Consider the following 27,390-nt stretch of genomic DNA (forward strand, 5'->3'; position numbering starts at 1 on the left):
TTCATTGCATGATCAATAGATAAACAGTGAATAGTTTTAAGGGTGTTTTAAGATTAACAATTAATTCCAACATCATTAATAAACTATATTTTTGTGAAATAATGCCATTCATTCGAATTCGAATGCCACGTACTATCCGGCTATGGAATGAGCTTCCCCTCCACGGTGTTTCCCGAGCGCTATGACATGTCCTTCTTCAAACGAGGCTTGTGGAGAGTATTAAACGGTAGGCAGCGGCTTGGCTCTGCCCCTAGCATTATTGATTACGTCCATGGGCGACGGTAACCACTCACCATCAGGTGGGCCGTATGCTCGTCTGCCTACAAGGGCAATAAAAAAAAAAAAATGTGGCTGGTCGTTGTATTGTCGTACCGTATATTATATCGCAGTAGTTATATTAATCTATGATGGTATATAATACGGCTATACTGGTGGCAGGTCGTCTTGTGAGGCGGCACGTGAAGCAGTAATGCGTTTCAGTTTGAAGGGTGGAGCAGTCGTTGTACTGTAAAAACTGAGACCTTAGAACTCATGTCTCGAGGTGGGTGGCGGAATTTACGTTGTAGATTTCTACGGGCTCCGGTAATCACTGAACACCAGATGGACTTTAAGCTCGTCCACGCATCCAAGAATATTTTTTTTGCCCCAAGTGACCTTGAGCCCCGGTTAACGCCACGTGTTGAGCCAAGTCCTAAAGATCTTCTGTACATTACCACATCTCTACTGTTATATCGGCTCATTTTTCGACATAAAAAACAATCGTAACAAATTTAAAAAGGGCATCTTCGTCACTCGTCTACAATTGAATACACCTACTAATTCCAATCTCAGTTGATTCATGATCTCTTTCGATCCCAAGAATTAATTTTCGAGGCATTCAAAGGAGGATCGTCGCCTAAGGTCGCTCAAACCGGAAATTTATACAAATTTAAAGTACTCGCATTTACAATTGTAACTATGAAACCCGTTCAACTTTTGTCACATTCAAATTATTGAATGAGCATTTATTTATCAGTTATCACAATTATTCAGTGCACGCAATCACATATGTCTTTATCGCGGAGTATCCGGACTCTGTCAATAATGTGACATTCGTGAACCTTTAACGTTCTGTCAAGTTCTCAGTGAGCTGTCAATTTGTTGACGAGCTGCCCGTGCCGTGAAAAGCTTATTAAGTGTCAATGTCATGAACCTTTTTTTCAAACGCAGACTTAATATTTGTTAATTAATACGTGAAGCAAAAACTTTGTATCTCTTTTTACGTAAATTGCGCGGACGGAGGAGTATCAAATTTTCCACACTTATAGAGAATATAGAGAAGAAGTGCACAATGCTAATATTTTTTTAAAATAATGCATAAAAGATACATTAAATCAATAAAGAAAACATTACACACACTACGTACCATGTATTTGACGCACACACGCATGCATACTATTTATTGTCAAACTTTTGTTCTTGACGTCTGTTGTCAAATTGAGAATAGAATATGTTAATATTTTTTAAAGTGTAGTCTTGGCGAAATTTGTGATTATAGAAGTATAAAATACAAATCATAATAGTGTACAAACTTACAATTCCAATTAATTATAGTCGAATTTCGATTACTGCGGGACCTCTAGTATTTGTTAATACTTAATACCACTTAAACGCCTTCTGTTTTGACACATAAAATTGGTATATACATTACGTCAGAAATAAGGAAGAACTCGATACCAACCTATGCTCCCACGTTATACTCCCAATTTAAGACCGTCATGAATTTGGAAATGAGAAGAGTTACCACTGAGTGCGTAAAGGTAATGCGGAACTAAAGTATTGATATTATCAGCTGACCAAGAGCAGATAAACTATAATATTTGGTCTTCTAGCCAATTTAGTTTAATCTGAGTACATGAAAGGACATTGATATTAGCATTGTCTACAAAACAGAACGACACAATTGGAGAATTTGGCTGTTTTCACCACAAACACTTTTTGACTTTTCAAGGTCTCATGATAGATCGCGCAAATTGTGGCCAAAATGCAAAAAATACACAAGAAATCCTATTCATATAGAGATAGCCCTTTTGAAATTTTGCCGTTCAAACCAAACCTACGATGTAGCCGGCCAATTAAGACCCTTATGTGATTCGAAACGTCTCCGACCAAACCAAGAAGGAGAGCAAGATTAAACTAGTTTGTCCGTGTATTGAAACAGAAACATCGGTAAAGGTGTTACGCCTATCCATAACTGATCGAAAACCCAAAGGATCAATGCTATAAATAAAGATTACATAGCTTGACGTATCCATAGAAGGAAGTCTAGAGAGCAAAGTGGACTAAACTGCGAAGCTGACTCCGCGATGCAGGACTAACGCTGAGAACATACAAAACGATGTGCGACATACCCTTCATAAATTTCTTCACAGAAATGTACGTCGTGAACCGTGATCTTAAAGACACGAACTTGCAACTCGTTTGTCAAAAGCAGGGCGTTGACATAAAACTTTCTGCGTGGAACGAGACAGCAAAATAAACTTTAAAAAATTGAACGCATTTGCGGACGATTCTGCCAATTCATCATCCGACTCGACTGGAGTTTCTGGTTAAACTGGGCGTAGACACGTTGTTGAGGGCACAGCGTGACCACCAAATAGTTCGAACTCACCTCCTTGATCCACGTCTTTCCCCTTTTCTCGCGCCATTTAAATACGTTCATCCTACGGCTAAGAACTTTACATTTCTCACACTCAACTTGTTTGATTTGAACATTTCATAATTGTCAATTAATTAAACTTCATTTAATACGAACGTTGCAACGGCCACGCATGACGAACACTATACACAGAACTGAATAACAAAACGATATGATTCTAGTGATGGGAAATTGCAAATGTATCGATAAAATGTTTCATTAATTCCATTGCCGGCTTGTTATAACCTTTTTTTTATTGCTTAGTTTGGTGGACGAGCTCACAGCCCACCTGGTGTTAAGTGGTTACTGGAGCCCATAGACATCCACAACGTAAATGCGCCACCCACCTTGAGATATAAGTTCTAAGGTCTCAAGTAAGTTACAACGGCTGCCCCACCCTTCAAACCGAAACGCATTACTGCTTCACGGCAAAAATAGGCAGGGTGGTGGTACCCACCCGCGCGGACTCACAACAGGTCCTACCACCAGTAAAAGCTATTGCGAGTAAGGGTTATTTTGTATATCTAATACAATATAAAGATTATGGTAGTGGAAGAAACTGTTATGGATGTTAACATATTAATATGTGATACCTAAATAATATAGTGAATGGTATTTTCCAATGCAAAATCATTGTAAAATGAAATCCATTTTTTATCATTGCTTTAAAGAATGGATTTAAAAGAGTCCATAATACACCGAGACGAAAATCGTCGATTGGTGACTTAAGCCTTTTTTTTGTAATAATTTAACGCTTATAAAAATTTAAACATAAATAATTACGTAATTGTCAAAGCATTCGCGAAATCCCTATTTAAAAGTTGTTCGAAACCAGGAAAATTGACAATTATCCCGTTGAGCCAACTCTAGTGCTGACCACCCAGTGAGTAATACAATACAATAGCTCCTATTATCCTTTTTCATCAATCACCATTATTATGGCGATGAAAGAGACGACCTCAATTTTGTTGTTCTGTTCACGTTTTCGCTTTAGCTATTGATGTAATATTAAACTGAGATAAAGGAAGAATTGGTAACAGCCATTTTCAAGTGTCTACTATTTGCGTTATAAGAACAGAGATCGACAACAATAGAAGCATTTCGATTTTTTTTTCTAGTGTACATACGTACAGATAAGCTCAAAGTCATAATACGAGCCCACAGACCACAACAAAATAGTCGCCTAATAGACATAGGGCGGGTCAGCGAAGACATTTAATCTATGTTAATAAATAAAGTAAATGCTGTTGTTAATTTCGTTGTACCCTATGCACGCAAAGTTCTATTCCCGCCAAAAAGTCTGATATCGCGATAATAAATCAGGGTTGATTGGTATCGCCATTCCTCGTAGTGAGAGCCACGTGAAGGCAGAAAAGGATATATGGATAAAACAGTGAGATCTGCCTTAGAAACAACCACCAAGTGGCATTTTGGTTCAACTATTTCTGTCTAGATGGCTCTGCCGCACGGTTTCATACCAACTAGCTTCGGGCATCTTAAGAATCCTTAGCTACCCAACTGGACCAGGTAGAAACCGGTTAGTTTTATCAGGGCGCGGATTTTTGAGTAGTTTTATGCGCTTTGGTGCTTTAATAACTGGCACATTGGGTGCGAGACATCGCCACTAATGTGAAGCAATTTTGTTTTTTTTAAACACGATTTTTTATCTTTTTGGTATTTGATAATCTATATTTTAGTGTAATGTCAAAATGCAAATGCTAAAATGAGAAACGGATGAAGGTAACTAAACACCAATAGAACAAACAGAAAAGTTCCTCCCTATGACACGTTGCAACTTTTTTTTCGGGCCGGGGGCCGAACCTCCTACGAGGTCCCCGCGCCTAGGGGGCGCGCGGGGTATGTGGGACTCGACGATCTGCAAGGTGTTGGGAGCAGACCGCGGGCCCAAGGAATTTTAGAGCCCTACCCACTAAACGACTCCCCTGCACTCTTACACCCGACGCCCGATCTCCGTCCGGGGTCAAAACCCGGTCAGAGTAGGGGGGTTCCCGCGGTCAACACTACAACCAGACATGGGGCGCCACCCCGAGGACCGCATCGCAGTCCGCAGCCGCCGTCGCGTCGTCCCGTCCTCCTGGTGCCAGCGCGCTAGACTGAAGGTAGCGTGCGGGGCAGCCTCAACCCCTTTAGGTTGCCCCGTGACCATCACCGGGAGGAGACTGCCTCCTTAAAGGGCAACTTTTTTTCCTACCTTAACTGATAGCCTTGAGAGGCTATGTCAGCGTAACTTAACAAGTGGGTGAGCTCACGGGGCTCAAACCTGGCGACGTTGCTAACAATAACCCTAGCAAGAGCAATGCTTCGCAGAATCTACCACCGGATCGGAAACGCGACCCACTGAGAAGATCCGGCGAGCAGCTCAGTGGGCTGTGTCTGTGGGTTCATTTACTCGCCGAGCCCTTCGTCGCAAGAGACGGGTTCGACGAGAATGTTGATCGGTGCTTGGGGTACCTAAACACAACGTTAGTGGGATCGGGAGGATCCGAAATTACTTGTTTAGAGCGACGCACGTTGCAACCTAATTATATAACTACTGCAGATATTACCAAAAGAGGATCGATATCAGTTAGGTTGTGGATTTCGACTCCCACGAGATTTCGACTCCCAAGATAGCTAATCGGTTTGTTCGTCGTCTTCTATTAGTATACTAACATCTATGGTTAGTTCACTTTGGCCAAAAATGACCTTATGGGCAATAGAAGGCGTTTGGCCAAGGATCCAGAACAATTAAAAAATATATACCTCTCTGATTTTCTGTTCAGACAACTTGAATTTTAACTGTCCAAATCTGTTTTAGATCGACTAAATTTGGAATAATCGTCAAGCTGGCCATATGTGATGGATCGTTGCAACTTAGCTCCAGTCGTAATGGCGAACGCGCAGTGCTCTGTCTTGCAATGTAAATAATACGACTGCCGATTCTAATATACATCTGACTTCGATACACTAAATCAACATTTGTGTTTATCGATAAATCTTCTGACAAAATGAAAGGAAATGTAATTATTCACGTCACTAACCAGTTATCAGCGCAGACCGTCGATTCGTTAGGAAGTGTACGTTATCTATGCTTTATTGCTTCAAACACTGATTAGTTTTTACATGTTGTGTTAGGAAAGGCAAAAAGTCTAGGTCTTCCAATACAATTTTAGATTTGGAGTTAATTGCAGTAACTTGTGTAGGGATTGTAGGAAGGATAGGTTTTATGATCCCATCTATTTGGTTGCGAAATTTTTTCATGATGATGATTATAGGTTGACTTTTTTATTTTTTATTATGCGCGTTCCTCTGACGAGTCATTGTCATGGACATTTTTTAGGCTTATTTGCTAATTTTATTTTTCACTATCTGTAAGTTAGGTTCGTATTTCGTTCTTTTATAATTTTCGTTTCTCTGCTTATTATTTTACATTTTATTTCTTTGCCTGCATTTACTTTTTTCCGATACATTTTCATTTTCACTTCTCATTCTCATTAAATTGTCTAAGTCTGTTACATTTCTCATTGTAATAAGTTGACTTTAAACCACTAGATGAACCTTGGTCTTAGAACAAGTGGGCGGGGTGAAATATCTGGGGACAGAATCGAACTTAAGTACCACAGGTGGGATACTGTGAAAAATGCCGCCCCGTGACATGATATATAAATTGAGTAAAAGTATGTAGCATGATTCCTGAGTTAATATGTACTAATAGGTGGAAAATTAAAACTTTTTAGGTTAGAATGCATACGCTAGCGCTTCGTGTCCAAGATGTATATTGTGTGTATTTTAATTTAAGAATATTTTTAATGCGGCTCACACTTCTCAAAGCTTTTAAATTTTTGCTCACACAAAAATTTTCTCTGGTTTTGAACATTCCACCATCCCGGCCTAATCTAACCCCGACCCTGTCTCTAGGCTAGTCGTATTGATCCTTATGTTAGATTTTTTTTTTCATTAGGCATTTCATTAAACACGTGTCATGTTCCGCTAAATGTTTGTATTGATAACGGAATTATCTCTGAGTCACCTTTCACGATATTTAAAACGTCACACGTTATTTTTCTGATTCTTGTATATTCATTTAAAGTACAATATATATATAACTGTGATAAATAGTATCCAATCTAACTAAACCGGTCGGAAATAACGTATTTTGTTCCTCATAACATGAACGTCTTAATTTTGTGGATTTTCCATTGCTTCTTAAGGATAAATTTCTTCTCAAAGGAACCTATTTACCGATACGAAATAAATATAATCATGACCATCATCCGTCTTGGAACACGAGCCGAAGTAGACGCTCCCAACCTTGAAACTGGAACGCATGACTGCATTGAACAAGGAAGGGGATAATAGTGGCAGGAAACGGCCTCACAATATGATATTACTTCTTCATCGTGAACGCGTACTTTGAGGTACAAATTTATTGGGCAAAATGATATTTACTTCAGTTTGCTTAGTGCTAATTTTATAACTGCTCGATCGCGTAAATGTTAACTCAAGTTTGTATGGAATTGGAAAAGCGCCCCTACGTTTGCCGTTAAATCGAGAAATGAAAAAACTCGCACTAAGCACACAGGCTTCAAATTAGAAAAACACGAAATCAGTCGATATTGATCGATCCGGGGCGTCTTAAGTCACCGGTGACCCACTATTTTGGACATTATTCGCTTTGACGTACAAAGTCTTAAAACTGCCAAATCTGATTCACAGTTTGATCCATCTACGCTAGTAAATAAAGCCAATCAGTTGGGCTTAGTGAATTGTATGTACAACAGGCAGTAATCAGAGATACTTAGGTAGTTGCTGGTGGTAGGACCTCTTGTGAGTCCGCACGGGTAGGTACCACCGCCCTGCTTATTTCTGCCGTGAAGCAGTAATGCGTTTCGGTTTGAAGGGTGGGGCAGCCGTTGTAACTATACTGAGACCTTAAAACTTTGCATCTCAAGGTGGGTGGCGCATTTACGTTGTAGATGTCTATGGGCTCCAGTAACCACTTAACACTAGGTGAGCTGTGAGCTCGTCCACCCAACTAAGCAATAGAAAAAAATATAAAAAAAACCGGGGTGTCTAAAGTCACTGGTGACCCACTATTTTGGACTTTATTCACTTTAACGTAAGAAGAGGTCTTAGAACCACCAAACCTAATTCAGTATTTTATCCATCTACGCTAGTAAATAAAGCCAATCAGTTGGGTTTAGTGAATTGTAAGTACAACAGGCAGTAATCAGAGATACTTAGGTAGTTACTGGTGGTAGGACCTCTTGTGAGTCCGCGCGGGTAGGTACCACCACCCTGCCTATTTCTGCCGTGAAGCAGTAATGCGTTTCGGTTTGAAGGGTGGGGCAGCCGTTGTAACTATACTGAGACCTTAAAACTTTGCATCTCAAGGTGGGTGGCGCATTTACGTTGTAGATGTCTATGGGCTCCAGTAACCACTTAACACTAGGTGAGCTGTGAGCTCGTCCACCCAACTAAGCAATAGAAAAAAATATAAAAAAAACCGGGGTGTCTTAAGCCATCGGTGACCCACTATTTTGGACTTTATTCACTTTGACGTACACAGTCTTAAAACCGCCAAATCTGATTCACAGTTTGATCCATCTACGCTAGTAAATCCAATCAGTTGGGCTTAGTGAATTGTAAGTACAGCAGGCAGTAATCAGAGATAACTTAGAAAAGAAAGGGCTCTTTCATAAAATCTGCGAGCCTCATTCAACTGACACCGGACGCGGTGCTCCATACAAGCACCCACATTGTATTCGCGGGCATAATGACGTCGGTGTAATGAAGATAATTTGCATATTAGTTTGGTCCAGTCGTCCGCTGACTCATATCTCGCTGAATTAGTAAAGAAATATGGTAAAACCCACAGTTAGATATCGAAAAGCGGTCATAAAATTCTTTGCTGACGTTTTATACTTTTACTGGTGGTAGGACCTCTTGAGACCTTAGAACTTGTATCTCAAGGCGGGTGGCGCTTTTACGTTGTAGATGCTCATGGGCTCCAGTAACCACTTAACACCAGGTGGGCTGTGAGTCGTCCACCCTTCTAAGCAATAAAAAAAAATACAGAATGCGTCTTTGGAGATACGGAATTATCAATAAACTAAACTAGTCAAGCCCGGTCACATGCCGCTGTGAATTTAACAATTTGGAAAAAAGGCATTGATTTATTAGAGTTAGCACAACGTTCAAAGAGGGTAAAGTATTCGAAAAGTCCGGTCAATAATTTTCCAAAAAGAACCTGGAGATTTAACCGTAAACTAGTTTTAAGTATGTATGAAGAAATATTTAATAAAATAAATTAAACTTTCATTAAATTATAAGACGTCCGGTGCATTCATGTTGAAGCGATGCACCGGTGTTCGAATCTCAGGCGGGTACCAATTTTTCTAATGAAATACGTACTCAACAAATGTTCACGATTGACTTCCACGGTGAAGGAATAACATCATGTAATAAAAATGAAACCCGCAAAATTATAATTTGCGTAATTACTGGTGGCAGGACCTATTGTGAGTCCACGCGGGTAGGTACCACCGCCCTGCCTATTTCGGCCGTGAAGCAGTAATGCGTTTCGGTTTGAAGGGTGGGGCAGCCGTTGTAACTATACTTGAGACCTTAGAACTTATATCTCAAAGTGGGTGGCGCATTTACGTTGTGGATGTCTATGGGCTCCAGTAACCACTTAACACCAAGTGGGCTGTGAGCTCGTCCACCCATCTAAACAATAAACAAAAATAATAAATTTTTTTTGTTACTTTCTTGGTTTTGTATGGTTCTGGAGAACAGGCGACTGTAGTTTGTCAGTCAATCGAGTCGAGTGTTCGGACTACAGGTTATGTTCCTCTCATCGTACTATCAACGAACTGTTATAGACTGCTCCTATTCTGCCAATTCAAAAATCCTCACTTATATTCATAGATGAGTGTCAGAAGCCTATGCCCTATCACTCTCAGTGTCCATCCTACATCCCATCCCCTATTTTAAACTAGTGGTAGGACCTCTTGTGAGTCCGCGCGGGTAGGTACCACCGCCCTGCCTATTTCTGCCGTGAAGCAGTAATGCGTTTCGGTTTGAAGGGTGGGGCAGCCGTTGTAACTATACTGAGATCTTAGAACTTATATCTCAAGGCGGGTGGCGCTTTTACGTTGTAGGTGCTCATGGGCTCCAGTAACCACTTATCACCAGGTGGGCTGTGAGCTCGTCCACCCACCTAAGCAATAAAAAAAAAGCCCGACGGTTGTGTAGCAATACGTGCACTTTTCTGTTATATTCATTTTTCAAGAGTGAAGGCTCTTAACAGAACGTTAGGTGGTGGTGGTACGTGGCACGACTGGTTTCAACAACTGAATTGTGGTGAAACATAAAAAACTTAAACATGGTGACGAAATAACTACATCGAGGGTTTTTTTTATTGTCCTTGTAGGTAGACGAGCATACGGCCCACCTGATGGTGAGTGGTTACCGTCGTCCATGGACTTCAGCAATGCCAGGGGCAGACCCAAGCCGCTGCCTAACGCTTAATACTCTCCACAAGCCTCGTTTGAAGAAAGACATGTCATAGCGCTCGGGAAACACCGTGGAGGGGAGCTCATTCCATAGCCGGATGGTACGTTGCAAAAAAGACCTCTGGGAACGCACTGTGGATGACCGCAGTGGCTCCAGGTAGTATGGATGAACTCTACTCCGGTGGCGGGCGGTGCGATGGTAAAAACGAGATGCCGGTATCATCTCGAACAATTCCTCAGAGCACTCCCCATGGAACATACGGTAAAAAGGCTGGAAAGCGTGGAAAGGCTTATTTGGTTTAAAATACATTTTTGCAATTTTACAGGAGAGCCATTTAAAGTTTAAAATTAGGTAAAATTATCATAGCAAAAAAAAACTTCTTCGGCCATTTGGAATGGAGTAAACATAATTGAAGTTCAATTTAAAATATTGAATTATTGATACTAATACCAACGGATCATTAATTACAAAGATAAATGTCGCATATTAAGCAAAATGTCTCTTAAATAAAACTAGAGGTCCCGCAGTAGTCGAAATTCGACTATAATTAATTGGAATTGTAAGTTTGTACACTATTATGATTGTATTTTATATTTCTACTATAATCACAAATTTCGCCAAGACTACACTATAAAAATTTTTTAATAAAGACAAACAATATTTAATCTATTCTCAATTTGACAACAGACGCCAAGAACAAAAGTTTGACAATAAATAGTATGCGTGCGTGTGTGCGTCAAATACATGGTATGTAGTGTGTGTAATGTTTTCTTTATTGATTTAATGTATCTTTTATACATTATTTAAAAAAAAAAATAGCATTGTGCACTTCTTCTCTATATTCTCTATAAGTGTGCAAAATTTCATACTCCTCCGTCCGCGCAATTTTCGTAAAAAGGGATACAAAGTTTTTGCTTCACGTATTAATATATAGAAGCCGTCACTCCTCGATATAGTTAGTGTTCGTCATAGCGGTACGTACATTACCGACATCTCATACACAATTTACTCAACTTTGTTGCACAATATTTAAGACGTATTAAATAATATGAATTGCAATTGTAATGTTAATGTAATCAATGACTTCCACGATGAAGGATTGTGTAAAAAAATTAAACTCGGAAAATATATAATTTGCGTAATTACTGGTGTTAGGAGGTCATGTGAATCCGCACGAGTAGGTACCACCACCCGGTCTATTTCTGCCGTGAAGCAGTAATGCGTTTCGGTTTGAAAGGTGGGGCAGCCGTTGTAACTATACTGAGACCTTAGAACTTATTTCAAGGTGGGTGGCGCATTTACGTTGTAGATGTCTATGGGCTCCAGTAACCACTTAACACCAGGTGGGCTGTGAGCTCGTCCACCCATCTAAGCAATAAATAAATAAGTAGTTAGTCTAGTTCGCGTATGGAAAAATTGACCAAATTTATTTGTATTTAGATTTAAATTTTTTTCTTCTCTAAGCACCTGTCACTTTTGTACATACTTTGACATTTGCAAAATCAATGCCAAAGCCGTTGGAGCCAACCTCTTATAAAAAAAAACCTTCATCTTGTCTCAAGATGAGTTGCGGCGTCTGAATGCTTGGCATCAAATTGGCGGTTAGCTATTCCGCACATTCCGTTTTTCTTTATACTATCTATAAGAAAAACCTACCTCTGGGTAAGGTTGGGTGATCCTCTGGTCCCGTCTTGGCTGTCGGTACTGGGTGATCCGTGGTATCACCAACGGAGGACGCTGATCCCTCGTGTAGATGGCACATTCTTCAGGAGTTATCCACTGCGGATAGACCAAAAGAAAACTGTTAGAATAATTTTAAATGGAATCGAAGTATCGAATGGTGCACTCAGCGGTGTGCTAACATATTACAGGATTGGGCACAAAACATTACTTGTTCGTTTATTTACAACAATGATGGTATAGGTGACGCACTCATTACTAGAAGTGTCCTTTAGCCAAGTCAAGCAACAAGATAACCTTCAATAGAATAGTCAATTATTTAAATTTAATAAGACTTCATGTAGTGAGTAGGTAGCAGTGGTCGTGGTAACTCGTCTTTGATCGGCGTCATTTAAAATGATTCATTTATAAAATGCTTTTGTACGTTCTTCTAAGTCAGGGGTTCCCAAACTTATTTTGTCTAGTGCTGTGAGAAAAATTTTTTAGCGCCCCCATCTTTTCACCTACTTAAAACCACTATAGCGAAAACTCAGTCGATGTCTAGGGCCCTCCTAGATTAAATTACAAATCGCCTCCCAACCCTCTACACAATGCACCCTTTTTCTGGCCTCTTACCGCCCTTACCCTTAGGCCTACAACGCCCACAAGGGGGCGTTATTACCCACTTTGGGAAAGGCTGTTCTAAGTCATGGGACCTTTGAACATATTTTTCACTAAATTCAAAACTTCCGATTAACTTGTAAATTGGCACACGTTCAATAATCGATAATGACTCAATCATTTTAATACTATAGCCCGTTTTTTGACCAAGATCACCTTAGAGGCTATAAGCCCACGAGTTTCTCGTCGGATTTTCTCAGTGAGTCGCGTTTCGGATCCAGTGTTAGATTCAGCGAAGAACTGCCCTTGCTAGGGTTAGTGTTAGCAAATTCGTCAGGTTAGAGCCCCGTGAGCTCACCTACTCATTCTGCGAATCTAGCATAACTCCTCGCCCGGCTAAGCAGAAAAAAGGGTTGGTTGTTTAAGTGTTTTCATCTTTGAATCGTTTTTAAGCTGCATATCAAGTCTTTTTTATTGCTTAGATGGGTGAACGAGCACACAGCCCACCTGGTGTTAAGTGGTAACTGGAACCCATAGACATGTACAACAAATGCGCCACCCACCTTGAGATATAAGATCTAAGGTCTCAGTATAGTTACAACGGCTGCCCCACCCTTCAAACCGAAACGCATTATTGCTTTACGGCAGAAATAGGCAGGGTTGTGGTACCTACCCGTGCGGACTCACAAGAGGTCCTACCACCAGTAAAATAAGTATTATAATTTTTAACAATAATACTTATACATAGTTGAGTGAAGAATAAAATAAACGTAAAATTACCTTAAGTCTAGGATTGTTTAGATGTTTTAAAAAACCCAATGATTAAAATCCTCATTTTTACATAATAATAATAATAATTTAATATAAATACTCATTGAATTTAATTCACGACAATAGATAGTTACATAAGCATCCAACAAATATGTTACGGGCCAACAAAGTGAAATCTAGGTTTTGTATTTATTGTCGAATCACGTGCTTATTGTTATAACGATAAATCCGTTCTGATCACGTAATCGATTTTATTTGTAAATTTAAATAGTATTTTTATACAGCTCTCGCTTCAGACGTCATTCGTTCCAAAAGTGTTTGCGACCTGTCTCGAGACGTGGGGTCGAAATTGCGATTGAATTGTTTAACAATTGCCGCGTAATCGTATCGAATTTTTTGATAAAAAAAGGACAATTAAATTTATTTAATTAATACATTGGTAGCCTCTATACGATTTATCTTAAAAGTGGTTAATATTTTATAAATATGACATAAATAGAATTTCGAATATTGAAACATTAGAAGAAGGAGCATTAGAAATATAAAAGCATTTTGAAATATTGAAATATAATAAATATAAAAATAGTGGTAAAGCAATAGCTTTAAATGTTGTTTCTCTTTATAAGAGCAACTCAATTTGGGCTATAGTTTTACTAAGCTAAACTGTATTTTGATGTAAATAAAATAATACATTATACATTTCCATATTTATTTTAATGTGTTGCAATGTTGTAAGCAATGTTGTAATAATAAGTGAAGCAAAAACTTTGTACCCCTTTTTCCGAAAATTGCGCGGACGGAGGAGTATGAAATTTTCCACGCTTATAGACAATATAGAGAAGGAGTGCAGAATGCCAATATTTTTAATAATACTTTAATAATACATTATATCAATATATATTTTTTATTATATTATTGCTTAAAGTCTGTGGTCCGATCCTTCACGGCACCGTGTAATTGGCAAAAAATAACGTTGAGATCCCATGACTGCTTGCCGGCAGAAACACGAAGGCACATAATAAACAGTTCGCCCAGTAAAACTTTGTTATGAGTAAACTGACGGCACCTCCATTGCACTGTGTACGTAAATAAAATAGCTAGCCTTGGTATGTTTCGTAACCAGGATATGAACGTTACGAACCGATGACCGATACTATCGTGATTCATAATGCATTCGGTGCAAAAAATATTGTTATGTTATGTCAAATATTTAGAATGAAGTATCTTAGTGAGAAGACTCGTAAGGACTAAGCCCTTTGAGTTAGTGTAGTGTTTTTTCTTAATCGAAATAGTGTTAAATTAATAGTGACAGAACTAAACAACACACGAACAAAGTGTTTAGCCTTAATAGACACTTAGTAATATCAGTGGACTTGATTCTTAGAGGCATTAGTTAAAATAGTAGTTTATGTTAAATTAAAATAACTTATTAGCCTTATGGAGATAGATTGTAATCCTAATATTGTGCCGCACATAAGTTTTGGTACATTACATAAATAAATAAACGATATTTAGTAGTTATCCTAAATGATAGGTAGTTTCCTGATTAGGAGATTTTCGCGTCGATAATTCCTTGTCGCTGATATATACCTGATCCAGTGTATTATTATTTTTTTTCCTACCTTTGCTGATAGCCTTGAGAGGCTATTTCAGTGGAACCTTAACTAGTAGGTGAGCTCACGGGGCTCAAACCTGATGACGTTGCTAACACGAACCCTAGCAAGAGCCGTGCTTCGCAGAATCTACCACCGGATCGGAAACGCGACCCACTGAGAAGATCCGGCGAGAAACTCAGTGGGCTGTGTCTAAGGGTTAATTTACTCGTCTAGCCCTTCGTCGCAACCGACGGGTTCGACGAGAACGATTACCGGAAGGCTACGTGTGGGACTTAAACCATATAAAATTAAATCGGTCAATGCCTTGTTTTCTTCAAACGGCGAATTTAGTTTTATTGCAATAAATTGGCCAACCTGGAGTGATGTCAAGAAAGAAACGCAATACAGGGTCAGGTAAGAACAACTTGCAAGGGCCCTATGTACCAGCGGGGTACCCTGGGACTTTAACAACAACAACAAATTGGCACACCAGTTCAGGGGTCAACTGACACTGGCTATCCAAGCCACAGCACAAGCGTCGGGTTAAGGACAAGTCACTTCTCTAAAAAGTCTGATTTGGAAAAATTATTCACGAATCTAAAAATTCACGTGGTCATAACTGTTCCTTAATATCAATTCAAAAGTTGAATCACCTTAATGACCTCGAGCGTTGTAGACGTAACACTGAAACATCATTGGACCCTTTCTAACTGCAGCAAAACAGCTACGTTAGAACGAGACTGGAAGCAATGCCAATGAGACACGATTAAAGTTGATGATGAATGATTTGTATTGAATGAATTCGTTTGACTGTATTCTTACACTTAGCTCTTGTACTGTTATAAGCGTCAATGCTTCAGTCAATGTTTTATTAGCTAAAACTAGGAGACGGGCACTGCGTTAGTCATGTCTGATTGTGACATTCGTGAACACTCCTGAACACAAATATATAAGGTTGGGGAAAAAGTCTCTTCGCATTTTTTAAGAAAATTCACTAAGGTTGGGGAAAAAGTTTCTTCGTCTTTTTTAAGAAAATTCACAACATTTCTTCGCATTTTTTAAGAAAATTCACAACATTTTTTAATATAGTTTATTTACGTTTAACTAAAGTATGTAGGTACCATTTTGTTTGATAACTTTTTGCCATCTTGTAGGTAGTACATGGTCCCATTGCTATAGAAATTTTGGGGCTTCTGATCAAAATACCGCGACAATTGGTTTTGGTAGTCTTCTCATGATGTTAACCTGACACTGCCTAAAGAATTCTGAATAGACCGAAACAAGTGGAAATCTGAAGGTGCCAAGTCAGGACTATACGGCGGATGCATTAACACCTCCCAGCCAAGCTCTTTTAATTTTTGCTGAGTGGCTAAAAATGTGTGAGGTCTAGCGTTACCATGATGAAAAACCACAGCCCTTCTGTTGATTAATTCCGGCCGCTTTCTTTCAACTTCTTGCTTTAATCTCATCAGTTGTTCGCAGTAGAAATCAGAATCGATGGTCCTGCCTGGTGGTAACAGCTCATAATGAATAATGCCCTTCCAATCTCACCCCACACACAGCATCACCTTGTTGTGAGTTAGCCCGGGTTTCGCCACAGTCTGTGAAGCCTGACCGGCCTTTGACCACGATCTTTTTCGCTTTTCGTACATGATCTACTTTTCATCACCAGTTATCAGCTTCTTCAAAAATGGTTCGGTTTCATAACGTCGTAATAAAGAATCACAAATGAGTACACGGTTCATTAGGTTTCTTTCAGTGAGCTCGTGAGGTACCCAAATATCGAGATTTTTTGTGTACCCAGTTTTTTCAAATGCGCCAAAACTATTTTATGGTCAATTCCCAGTTCTTCAGCTACGTCGTAACTACTGATATGCCGATCTTGCTCCACCTTTTCAAAAATGAATTCCATTTTATCCGTAATAGGGCGACCAGAGCGACGTGCATCTTTGACACCAAAATATCCGGATTGAAAACGCTAAAACCAAATTTGTGCTACTCTCACAGATACTGCACTAGGTCCATAAACATTACAAATTTTTTTCGCGGCTTGAGTTGCATTTTTACCTTTTTTGTAGTAAAATTTTAAAATGTATCAAATTTCATCATTAGGTTCAGTCATCTTGACAGTACGAAAAATAAATAAAAAATCTCACATCTTCTTAATTTGAATTTGAAATTATCTTCTTTAAAATTTTAACTTGTAATGATATTAAAACCAGCCAGATACAAATAGTATAGCCAAAGAGATTTTATTACAAGTTCATACATACAATAATGCGAAAAGACTTTTTCCCCAACCTATTACAATGCAAGTGTTCACCAGACACGAGCCAAGAAAGGGCCCGTTAACATGACGTGAGGTCGAAATCTCAATTACTCTACCCACACCAATAAAATCTCGCGACAGGCTCGGTCACAGTGTCTAACCCTGACGTCTTTTGACGGGATGAGATCACACAGGCCCGTAGATAATTTTAGCTCAGCCATAATTTTAAAGACCGCCAAAATCTCTCGCATACTTATCGAAGAAGATGCGCTACAGTCTCTGCTGCGTGAAGTGAGTGTTGTAGAAGACAGCTAAAGAATTGAATAGAGAATGAGCTTTAACATCCTACGAATATTAAATCAGCATAGTTCGATCACCATTCGCCTATTTCTGCCGTGAAGCAGTAATGCGTTTCAGTTTGAAGGGTGAGGCAGCCGTTGTAACTATACTTGAGACCTTATAACTTATATCTCAAGGTGGGGGCGCATTTACGTCATAGACGTCTATGGGCTCCAGTAACCACTTAACACCAGACGGGCTGTGAGCTCATCCACGCATCTAAGCAATAAAAAAAAAGCCTTTCACCTCTCGATATACATATACCATGCTATCGTTTCCCAAACGAACACAAAGAATGAACAGCAACAAAGAAAAATATACACGTGTAGCTAATTACGATTGGTGTGAAAGGTCTTCTTCAATTAACATACTGTTTCGAAGCATTCATTAAATATAGAACGATTTTTTAAAAATCGAAACAGTAAAAGCAGACGCAGTGCGTGGATATTGCAGTATAACAACGTTACGAACAAAGCGGGTCACGTGGCCCGGACTGCGTCAAGCTTGATTCCAACAATCAGTGACGATACTGGTATCCTAAATAAACTTTAAAATACATAAAATAAATTAATCTTACACTGATATTTTTTAAGCGGTCACAGGAGAAAAACTAACTAATCGCCATCTTGGGATATGAGATAGTAGTCTCGATTGCACCGTATTAGAGCTGTGCTTCTCCTTAAACTAGAGCGCAGGACTGTCTTATGACAGAAATAAGCTAGTGGTACTTAGCCGAGCAGGTTCACATACAGATTATGTGTCATTTGTTTCATATGTGCCATTATGTCAAACTGTTGGGATTAAGTATACGGACTCCGCGGCTGTTGCAGTAACTGCTATATGCAATGACATCTGAAGGTGGATGTGAATGACAGCATTCGTGTGATAGCGCCCGCCAACAGGCCTTGTCTCGTCTTGGTTAAAAAAAAACAAGTTGACTGACTGCTGTTTTCTTGCACTACGTTAAAGGTGCGAGCGGTTCCCTATATCAGCCCTGAACAGTTCGATGACCTATATAACAGCTGACGTTCGATACATTACTATAGGAACTCGAAAACTCTATCTTCATATACGTTTACGATTTTTAAAACCTTCGAACGCAGTTAAAATATCAGTTATTACGTTATTGTGTGATGTATATTTATTGTCTTGTAATTATCTTTTTTGTTTTTCTACGATTTTTTATCGCCCTTAAACGAGCATACAGCCCGATGATGAGGGGTTAGCGTCACTCATGGACTCAGTAATGCCAGGGGCATAGCCAAGCCGTTGTCTACCGTTAAGTACTCTCCAGCGTGCTACTTATTGATCGCGTCCCGTTGAGTGGCCTGTATATATCTGGAATCACAGCAGAAGACAGTATCAGACTGTCAGGCCGGGACCAAAGAAGTTCTCTGTCGTTGTAAGGTAGAGCAAAACACGGTTCAATACACTGGCAGATTGCATAGTTTTATTCCCATATCAGGAAATGTTTAACGACAGCACCACCACTAGGTGTCGTATTAATCGTTTTGTAGAGATTCTAAGTTTAGCCATAATTGTGAATAGTGGTCGTAGCGTAATAGGAACTAAATAGATATGAACATACGAATTTGTATTTTGTAGTTATAAGGGGCCAGGTGTGATCCCCGTAAGCCTAATGGTAATTAGGCCTGAAGAAGAAGAAATATTCGAACCTGTGTGCTCAGTGTGAGTTGTTTAACTTCTTCCCTACGTTTGCCGCTAGGGGCGCTGTTCTAACTCCATACAAATATGAGTTAACTTTTACGCTATCGAGAAGTTAAGAAACTCGCATTAAGCAAACTGAGCCGTATCTGTGAACGTGAATCTACCGTAAGGAAGCATTGTCATCACACCTTATTTCAAAGAAGCACGCTTACACGAAACATTCATAACTTCGGATCGCTATCGAGTCGTATTCGATATTATCAACAATAGTAGAAGCCATATTTTTAGCATCGACTTTTCATAGCACATGTAATGTCCGATGTGTATATTTACGTGTGTAGTGTTGTCTATGAGCTGAATGTACCGCAAATAAGAATGATTGTGTTATTTAGATACTTCACCTTTTCTTTGTTGTAGTTATTTGATATCTACCTATTGTTTAGAACAGCAGAAAATATTGAAAATTAGCGGATTCATCAATAGGAAAAGTTGGCACATTTCGTTTTATTGCTTAGATTGGTAGATCAGGACATAGCTTGTCTGATGTTAAGGGTCACCCGACCCCGTAGACAGGAGTTTTAAGTCTCAGTTTGCCGCCCCGCCCTTCGAACCGAAACGCATTACGCTTCCCGACAGAATTAGGCAGAATGGCAGTACCTACACGTGCAGGCTCACAAGTCGATCTACCACCAGTAAAAAACACTGAAATACTTCAAATGTGGGATGATGTATAATGTCCAGTTCATGTAACGACCAGTGCATTAGATTTGAATATTACAGCTTAAAATAAATGAGGCCGGTTGAGGAAACCTGGCGACTAGTGATAAGGTACATTGCGAGTGACTTTACCCCGACTGCCGCAACGCAAGATCTTTTTTTTTTTTTCTACCTAAGCTGATATCCTTGAGAGGCTATATCAGCGTAACCTTAACTAGTAGGTGAGCTCACGGGGCTCAAACCTGACGACGTTGCTAACACGAACCACTAACCCTAGCAAGAGCCGTGCTTCGCAGAATCTACCACCGGATCGGAAACGCGACCCACTGAGAAGATCCGGCGAGAAACTCCGTGTGCTGTGTCTGAGGGTTAATTTACCCGTCGAGCCCTTCGTCGCAAGCAAGCAAGACGGGTTCGACGAGAACGATGACCGGTCGGTCCCCCGCACTGCAAGATCAAGGAACCTAGCATGCCACTACTAAGCCACGGACATAATATTCAATAATACAAAGCATTATTCATTTATGTAAATATGTTTGCGAATCATTCGATTCAATGGCGGACTGATACAACGACTTCGCTGATAAGAGCAAGCGGTTTTACCACGTGACAACCGCAACTATTCAATTCAGTAGCCCGCGACCACGAAATTGTAAAGTATTCGGAAAGCTTTTTTTATTTCATTCCTTAGGACGAGCTCACAGCTCAGTTAAGTGGTTACCGGAGCCCATAGACACCTACAACGTAAAGGCTAACACTAAATTTGAGACAACAGTTCTAAGGTCTCCGTTTCTACAGTTTCACGCCGAAACGCATTACTGCTTCACGGCAGAAATAAGCAGCGTGGTGGTCGGTACCTACCCGTGTGTAATTACGCAAATTATAATTTTGCGGGTTTGATTTTTATTAAACGACTAGCTGACCCGGCAGACTTCGTAGTGCCTCTATCGATAAATAATAGACCTAAGCTTTTGTATAAAATAAACTTAAAACAAACAACTCGTCCGACGGGGGACACATCAAAGGAAAAACAAAATTGTTATTTTTATTTCATTCCGAGCGTTTTCATATTTGTCTACCTTTTAAACCTTCTCTGGACTTCCACAAATAATTTAAGACCAAAATTAGCCAAATCGGTCCAGCCGTTCTCGAGTTTTAGCGAGACTAACGAACAGCAATTCATTTTTATATAATATATAGATAGATAAATATAAAAAAAAGTCCTGAATTCCGCTACTTCCTAACGCTTAGACCAACATCTATAATACAAATGTGTGCCTGGCTAATTATGGTCACGCCGCACCTTGTGTAGCCATGGTTTCCTTGTCTGGCGTCCGTTTGTCTGTCTGTTTGGATACGTGACTTGATGCGTGTTACGACCGCCATTACAAAGGAACCCTGGTTAATGCGAATGCGAAATATTAAGTAGTATCCATACTTATTGGGCGTCAAGATAAATTGTGGTATTGGTTCCAAAAGGAGCGACAATTTCGAAAAGAACTGGCGAAACACATCCGTCGAACCTGTCCCATTTATATTCTTGTATTTAAGCATTAAATGAAAAAGCATACTATATCTATCAAAATTAAAATACTTCATACGTAAAAAAAAAAACAAGGTTAACCAATAGTTAAGTATCATTCTTTATTTAGTTAGTGTCTACGTCTGCTCTCACTCACCTAAAACTTTCCGCCCTTGTTGTGCTCGGGTAATTTGCAATATTGTGTTTAGTGTAAGAGTGGCCTTCCACCACCCGGATGCCCTTGCGTAAAATGCGTGCAGAGCAGCTTGCACGTCGTCTTCTTAGGCCCCCCTCGCCGGTCCCCGGACCGACATGTGAAGGGGACCCGAAACACTTAGAGGGCCAGGGCTTGGACGAGCTCCGCCTCCCTGGCCCCCAATTTAAATTACTAGCACCCTATTCTTAGAAACATCATATATTTTGTATTTTCTTCATAATTCGCGAGTGGTACTACTTATATGATTTTGTTTACAATCTTGTGGTCACGGCCGTGAGTCGTGAAATTAATTTTAATTATGATATAATCACAAACATTTAACATTTGTATAATCGGTGTATTTCACATCTGCATTACAAAAAAAAACAGGATTCGCAAATCGAAACAAACAATAATTAAGAAAACGTGTTCACAATTAATTACGATCTTGTGGCAGTCGCGCTAATCAGAGAACTCCATCGTCTGCCCCATTTCTGGTTATAATTAACTTCGACGGGCTGACGAGTAAACGGTTTCGAACAATTTTATTCACAATGTCAATATTTTATTATGTTGCCCTAATTTGATCGCTCTCACGCCCAATTGGATTTCTTGGACCGATTGAATTTGATATTTGAATAAATAAATATTAAATGCTGTCCGTTGGTAGATCCAATAAAATGTTTGAGGAAGGAAAAATTAAAAAAGTTCTGTTCCATATCGACCAAAGACCGTGTTAGTCGTTTTTTTGGTCGCTTAGTAGTACGACAATTCGTTACCACCATACATAGATAGGTACCTACAATATGAAAGGGTTTTTTTTTATTTAAAAACAAAAAACATCTCTGAATATTGAAAAATTAACAAACAATATTAAATTATTTACATTTACATATTACATTGGCGAATCAATTAGCTTTAGGTTTCAAATAATCAATTTCCCTACCCTTAAGAACCAAGGCTAAATCTAACTAAGGCGAACTAAGGCTTGTTTTCTTCCTCTCCAAGGTGAAGCAGGCCGAATTTTCACAGCGTCTGTGGTATTTCAAGGATCACCAAATGATTAAGAGACTGACAGTACTTTTTTTTATGAAGGAAGGTAGGCGAGAACGGACTCAGCCAGGAGGGTTGGGATTTGCTAACAGCTACCCGAGCATCTCCAAAGCAGACCTAACAACTCAAGCTGCTTCTCGGATTAATTTACTAACGGATCGGAATAGTGTGGATTCTTTCACTAACCATTTAACACAAGGTGGGTGTTGAGCTCGTCCACCTATCTAAGCAATAAAATGAGAAAAAAGAAAAGATTCAGGGTTAATGTCGCTCAAAAATTAATATAGAAAAGAGAGCGTAAAAATTTGAGAACCGCTCAAAAGGACGCGCTCCATCATAACCACTTTTCAACTTAAATGTTCTCAAGTGCTTAAACACACCAATTAAATATGTTGTTTTACATCAACTAGGCTATAAAACGTAATAATAACGCGTTCGTTATCACTCGTGCAAGTCGGTCGGGCCATCTGTTCGAGGGCCACTCAAATAGCCAACGTTAGAAATCTCTAGATATGAAGCCGTGAGAGAATGATTTCCAACGCCCGCGGACCAATGGAGAGACGATGCGAAATATGAGACTATAGTCCGTAAAATATAGTTTGATACGCGTTGTATATTTCAGGCTTCCTTTTTGAAATAATCGATTGTGAAATGTTTTTGAAGAAAACAATGCACTGGACCACTAAAATGGCAGAGGAAAGGCGATTGCATGCAGCAGAGATGCGAATGTTGCGATGGATGTGTGGAATAACGAGAATGGATATAATATGCTAGAGGAAGTCTGAAAGTGGCACCTTTGACAGAGAAGTTGAGAAGTGCGCGTTTGAGATGGTATGGACATGTGATGAGACGAAATGAAAATGAGGTTGGTAAGAGAATGTTATCTATGAACGTGGAAGGACATAGAGGAAGAGGCAGACCTAAGAAGAAATGGATGGATTGCATGAAAGACAATGTGGGTAACAAGGGAGTGAGCGAAGAAATGGTATATGATAGAAGCAGAAAACATGTTGCGCCGACCCCAGATGACTGGGAGAAAGGCAGGAGAATGATGAATGCAATTTTTTAACATTGTTTCGATAATCGATTTTACCAATCTACCTACGATCTCCCGTATCACACTTTATTTTACAAACTATAACTATAATTCAGGATGAACTTTCCCGACATACGAATGTGTAATAAAAATAAAGCCCGCAAATTTCTTATAGGTATTATTAGAATAATTTATCTATTTTAAAATCTAATTTAAAAACAGTATTGTCGGCGCCGTTGCGGTAAGATGTTGGGCGCAAGGCTTATCAGGATAAAAGTGAACTGTATTTACAACTGGTTTATTAATCGGATTAAAGTTTGTACAGTTTTACGAGAACGATGTTGATTATGCGCATTTTCGTGGCTGCAAATCGTTTTATCTTAAAAGTCCAGCCGCTTCCAACGCGGTGAGGAAAATAGGGTTGCGATGTTTCGAACAAGTATTTTTTTTTATTGCTTAGATGGGTGTGGTGCTAAATGGTTACTGGAGCCCATAGACATCCACAACGTAAATGCCGCCACCCACCTTGAGATATAAGTTCTAAGGTCTCAAGTATAGTTACAACGGCTGCCCCACCCTTCAAACCGAAACGCATTACTGCTTCACGGCAGAAATAGGCAGGGTGGAGATACCTACCCGTGCGGACTCACAAGAGGTCTCCTACCACCAGTTCAAAATCAACCTATCCAGTATCAACCTATCCTTAATATAAAGCTTGTATTCAATAATCAAAGAAGCGTATTTCGTCCGATGATACTATACGCAGAAATACAAGAAGATTATAGGTCAATCAATGTCTTCTGTAGTTGTTATATGCAACATCGATATATTACCACTAGATTCCGCGTAAAGGCGTCAAAAGTAACCTAACAAAACAGTGCTTAGATTCATATTAAGCACTGTTTTGCCGTCAGTGTCACGCCGACCGTCGAGTGGAACGATGCCAAAATGCGCTGTAAAAAAACACGCTTACAAAGAGAAAACAACATGAAATTTAGTATTTTTAATAAGTTTTATAATTTTTTAATTGTGAATGTTAAAACAATCTAAACTGCACTTTATTACTTCGGAAAACGGCATAGTTTACGTTACAATTATTATACCTTTACATCGTTTTTCTGCACTTGATGGTATAGTCAGATTAGTTAGTCGATGCCATATTTGTGTTTGGTTTTTGTTTGTGAGGCGTTATCTAGTGGTAATATATCGATGTATGCAAACATTAAACTTAACAAACGGTACTTAGTACATATAAGTCAGCGAATAATTTGAAATAATATGAAACCGGAAAAGGAAGTAGCGTAAAATGTTGTCCGCATAAATATTATAAAAGCAATACGCAATCAAAAAGACAAAAAAAAAAAGACTGTGTTTGGAATAATAAGCAAATCAACGAAAGCGGTTTTTTTTTAATGAAGGATTACTGCTGACCCAGATGCCTTTTCAGTTTCACCAGGACAGGTAGGCAAGCAAAGGCTCAGCCAGGAGGGGAGGGATTTGCTAATAGCTGCCCGAGCGCCTCGAAAGGAGATCTAACAACTCAAGAGCAGCTTCTTCGCGAATAAAATTACAACTGGATCGGAATAGCAGCCCGCTGAGAAGATCCGGCGAGAAATTCAGCGGGCTGATGCATGGGTTAGGTTGCACGTCGAACTCTTTGCCGAGTTCGACGAGTACAGTTACCCTAGGCCCTAAGCCTGCTCCTAGTTAAAGAGCTGAAGGCATCAACTCCAACAGTTATTAGATCAGATGGATCCGTAAGGACGTGAACGAAAGCGAGTAATGGAACGCTAATGTCAACAAAATTGCGGTAGGCAGCGGCTTGGCTCTGCCCCTAGCATTGCTGAAGTCCATGGGCGACGGTAACCACTCACCATCAGGTGGGCCGTATGCTCTTCTGGCTACAAGGGCAATAAAAAAAAAACAGAGTTAATAAAATTTTGAAAATTGAGCACAGCGTATTTCCCTTTTAGAAAAAACGTCTAATTGCACTCAGTCCAATGAAGTAAAATATTGGTGCAATTAATAAATTAATGAGGCGTAGCTGCTTAAATACAAACACGTTTTTGTACATACACAGCAAACATAAAACGTATGCTAATTCGTTATTATAAACGCGAGTATTCAGTACTGTCATAGACAAAAGTATTTTTTTATATTTTAATTGTTTTTTATTTAATACTTTTCTTATACGGAAATCGTAGTCAAGCTACACGAGTATTGTTGCCAGTTAGCCGTTACCCGGACAACAAAAATCTGGCTTCTAGCTTGCAGAATAAAATACAAGTCTTGAGAAGAGGGCTGGCAGCTAATGAGTCATTTTTAACATAAAAAGTGGCTCCATCTTGCTGGAAAAAGGTGTTGCGGTTGTAGCCATACTGGTTTTGCATATCTGTAGCCAAAAAAGTCCGAATCATATGGCAATAACGAGTAGTCAATTCAAGAACGAAAAACATTCTGGAACACCCTTTATATAGATTCTTGTGTATTCATTCTGCAATAGTTCATACGGTTCGGCAGTCAACGTCCGTGACGTTTCCTGTCGTCGGGCACACATGCCCAATCACTCGGAACCGGTCAGCGTGTTCACGTGTATACCTTCTTACAAAACATTCGTTTTTTACTTGAGAAATTTTAAGATACGTAATATAAGAATTCGAGGGATGAAAGCGAAATTTTGCTTAATACGCGACATTTAAGGGTGCGTTTTATTTGATACTAACTAGCTGACCCGGCAGACTTCGTAGTGCCTCAATCGATAAATAAAAGACCTAAACTTTTGTATAAAATAAACTTACAACAAACAAAATGAATCCGTCCGACGGGGGACACATCCAAGGAAAAACAAAATTGTTATTTCTATTTAATTCCAAAGCACTTTCATATTTATCTACCTTTTAAACCTTCTCTGGACTTCCACAAATAATTCAAGACCAAAATTATCCCAATCGGTCCAGTTCTCGATTTTTAGCGAGCGATTTTTATATATATAGATTAGCTTCAAAAGTTCGACGTTTTTTAATTGAACCTCAATTAAGTTTACTGCATTCAAATAGCTGTAGAAGCTTTTTTGTTATGTTCTTTTTTCCAAATTTTAAACTTTAAATGGTTCTCTTGTAAAGTTGCAAAAATGTCGCTTAAATAAAATAACCTTTCACCCTTCGATATGATATAATATAATATATTATTTACATATGAGTACACATAATATTGAGTAACAACACTTCAGTTGTCTGTGACCGCTTTTTTTTTAACTACCTATTCTAGGAACCTCGAGGGGTTATTCTAGATTCGCCGAGCTTGTAGGGGCTCAAATCCGACAACGTTGCTAACACGAACCCTAGCAAGAGCAGTGCTTCGCAGAATCTACCACCGGTACGGAAACGCGACCCACTGAGAAGATCCGGCGAGGAACTCAGTGGGTTGCGTCTGTGGGTTATTTTACTCGTCGAGCCCTTCGTCACAAGCGACGGGTTCGACGAGAACGATGATCGGTGCTTGAGGTACCTAAATTATTTTACTGGTGGTAGGACCTCTTGTGAGTCCGCACGTGTGGGTACCACCGCTCTGCCTATTTCGTGAAGCAGTAATGCGTTTCGGTTTGAAGGGTGGGGCAGCCGTTGTAACTATACTTGAGACCTTAGAACTTGTATCTCAAGGTGGGTGGCGCATTTACGTTGTGGATGTCTATGGGCTCCAGTAACCACTTAACACCAGGTGGGCTGTGAGCTCGTCCACCCATCTAAGCA

The 27,390-nt window shown here is 39.5% G+C and overlaps 1 protein-coding gene across 4 annotated transcripts in view; it reads right to left on the reverse strand.

Moving 5' to 3' along the window:
* The window catches only part of LOC101743410 (WW domain-containing protein tag-325), a 145,979-nt gene that overhangs the window by 33,471 nt on the left and 85,118 nt on the right, over positions 1-27,390 (reverse strand). For all 4 annotated transcript variants that reach the window (XM_038016407.2, XM_038016404.2, XM_038016408.2 and 1 more), the window contains exon 2: positions 11,852-11,974. In XM_038016407.2, the coding sequence (XP_037872335.2) occupies positions 11,852-11,974 (123 nt within the window). The remainder of the gene's footprint in view (positions 1-11,851; positions 11,975-27,390) is intronic.

This window comes from Bombyx mori, chromosome 16 (genome assembly GCF_030269925.1).
Source record: "Bombyx mori chromosome 16, ASM3026992v2".
Classification (NCBI taxonomy): Eukaryota; Metazoa; Arthropoda; class Insecta; order Lepidoptera; family Bombycidae; genus Bombyx; species Bombyx mori.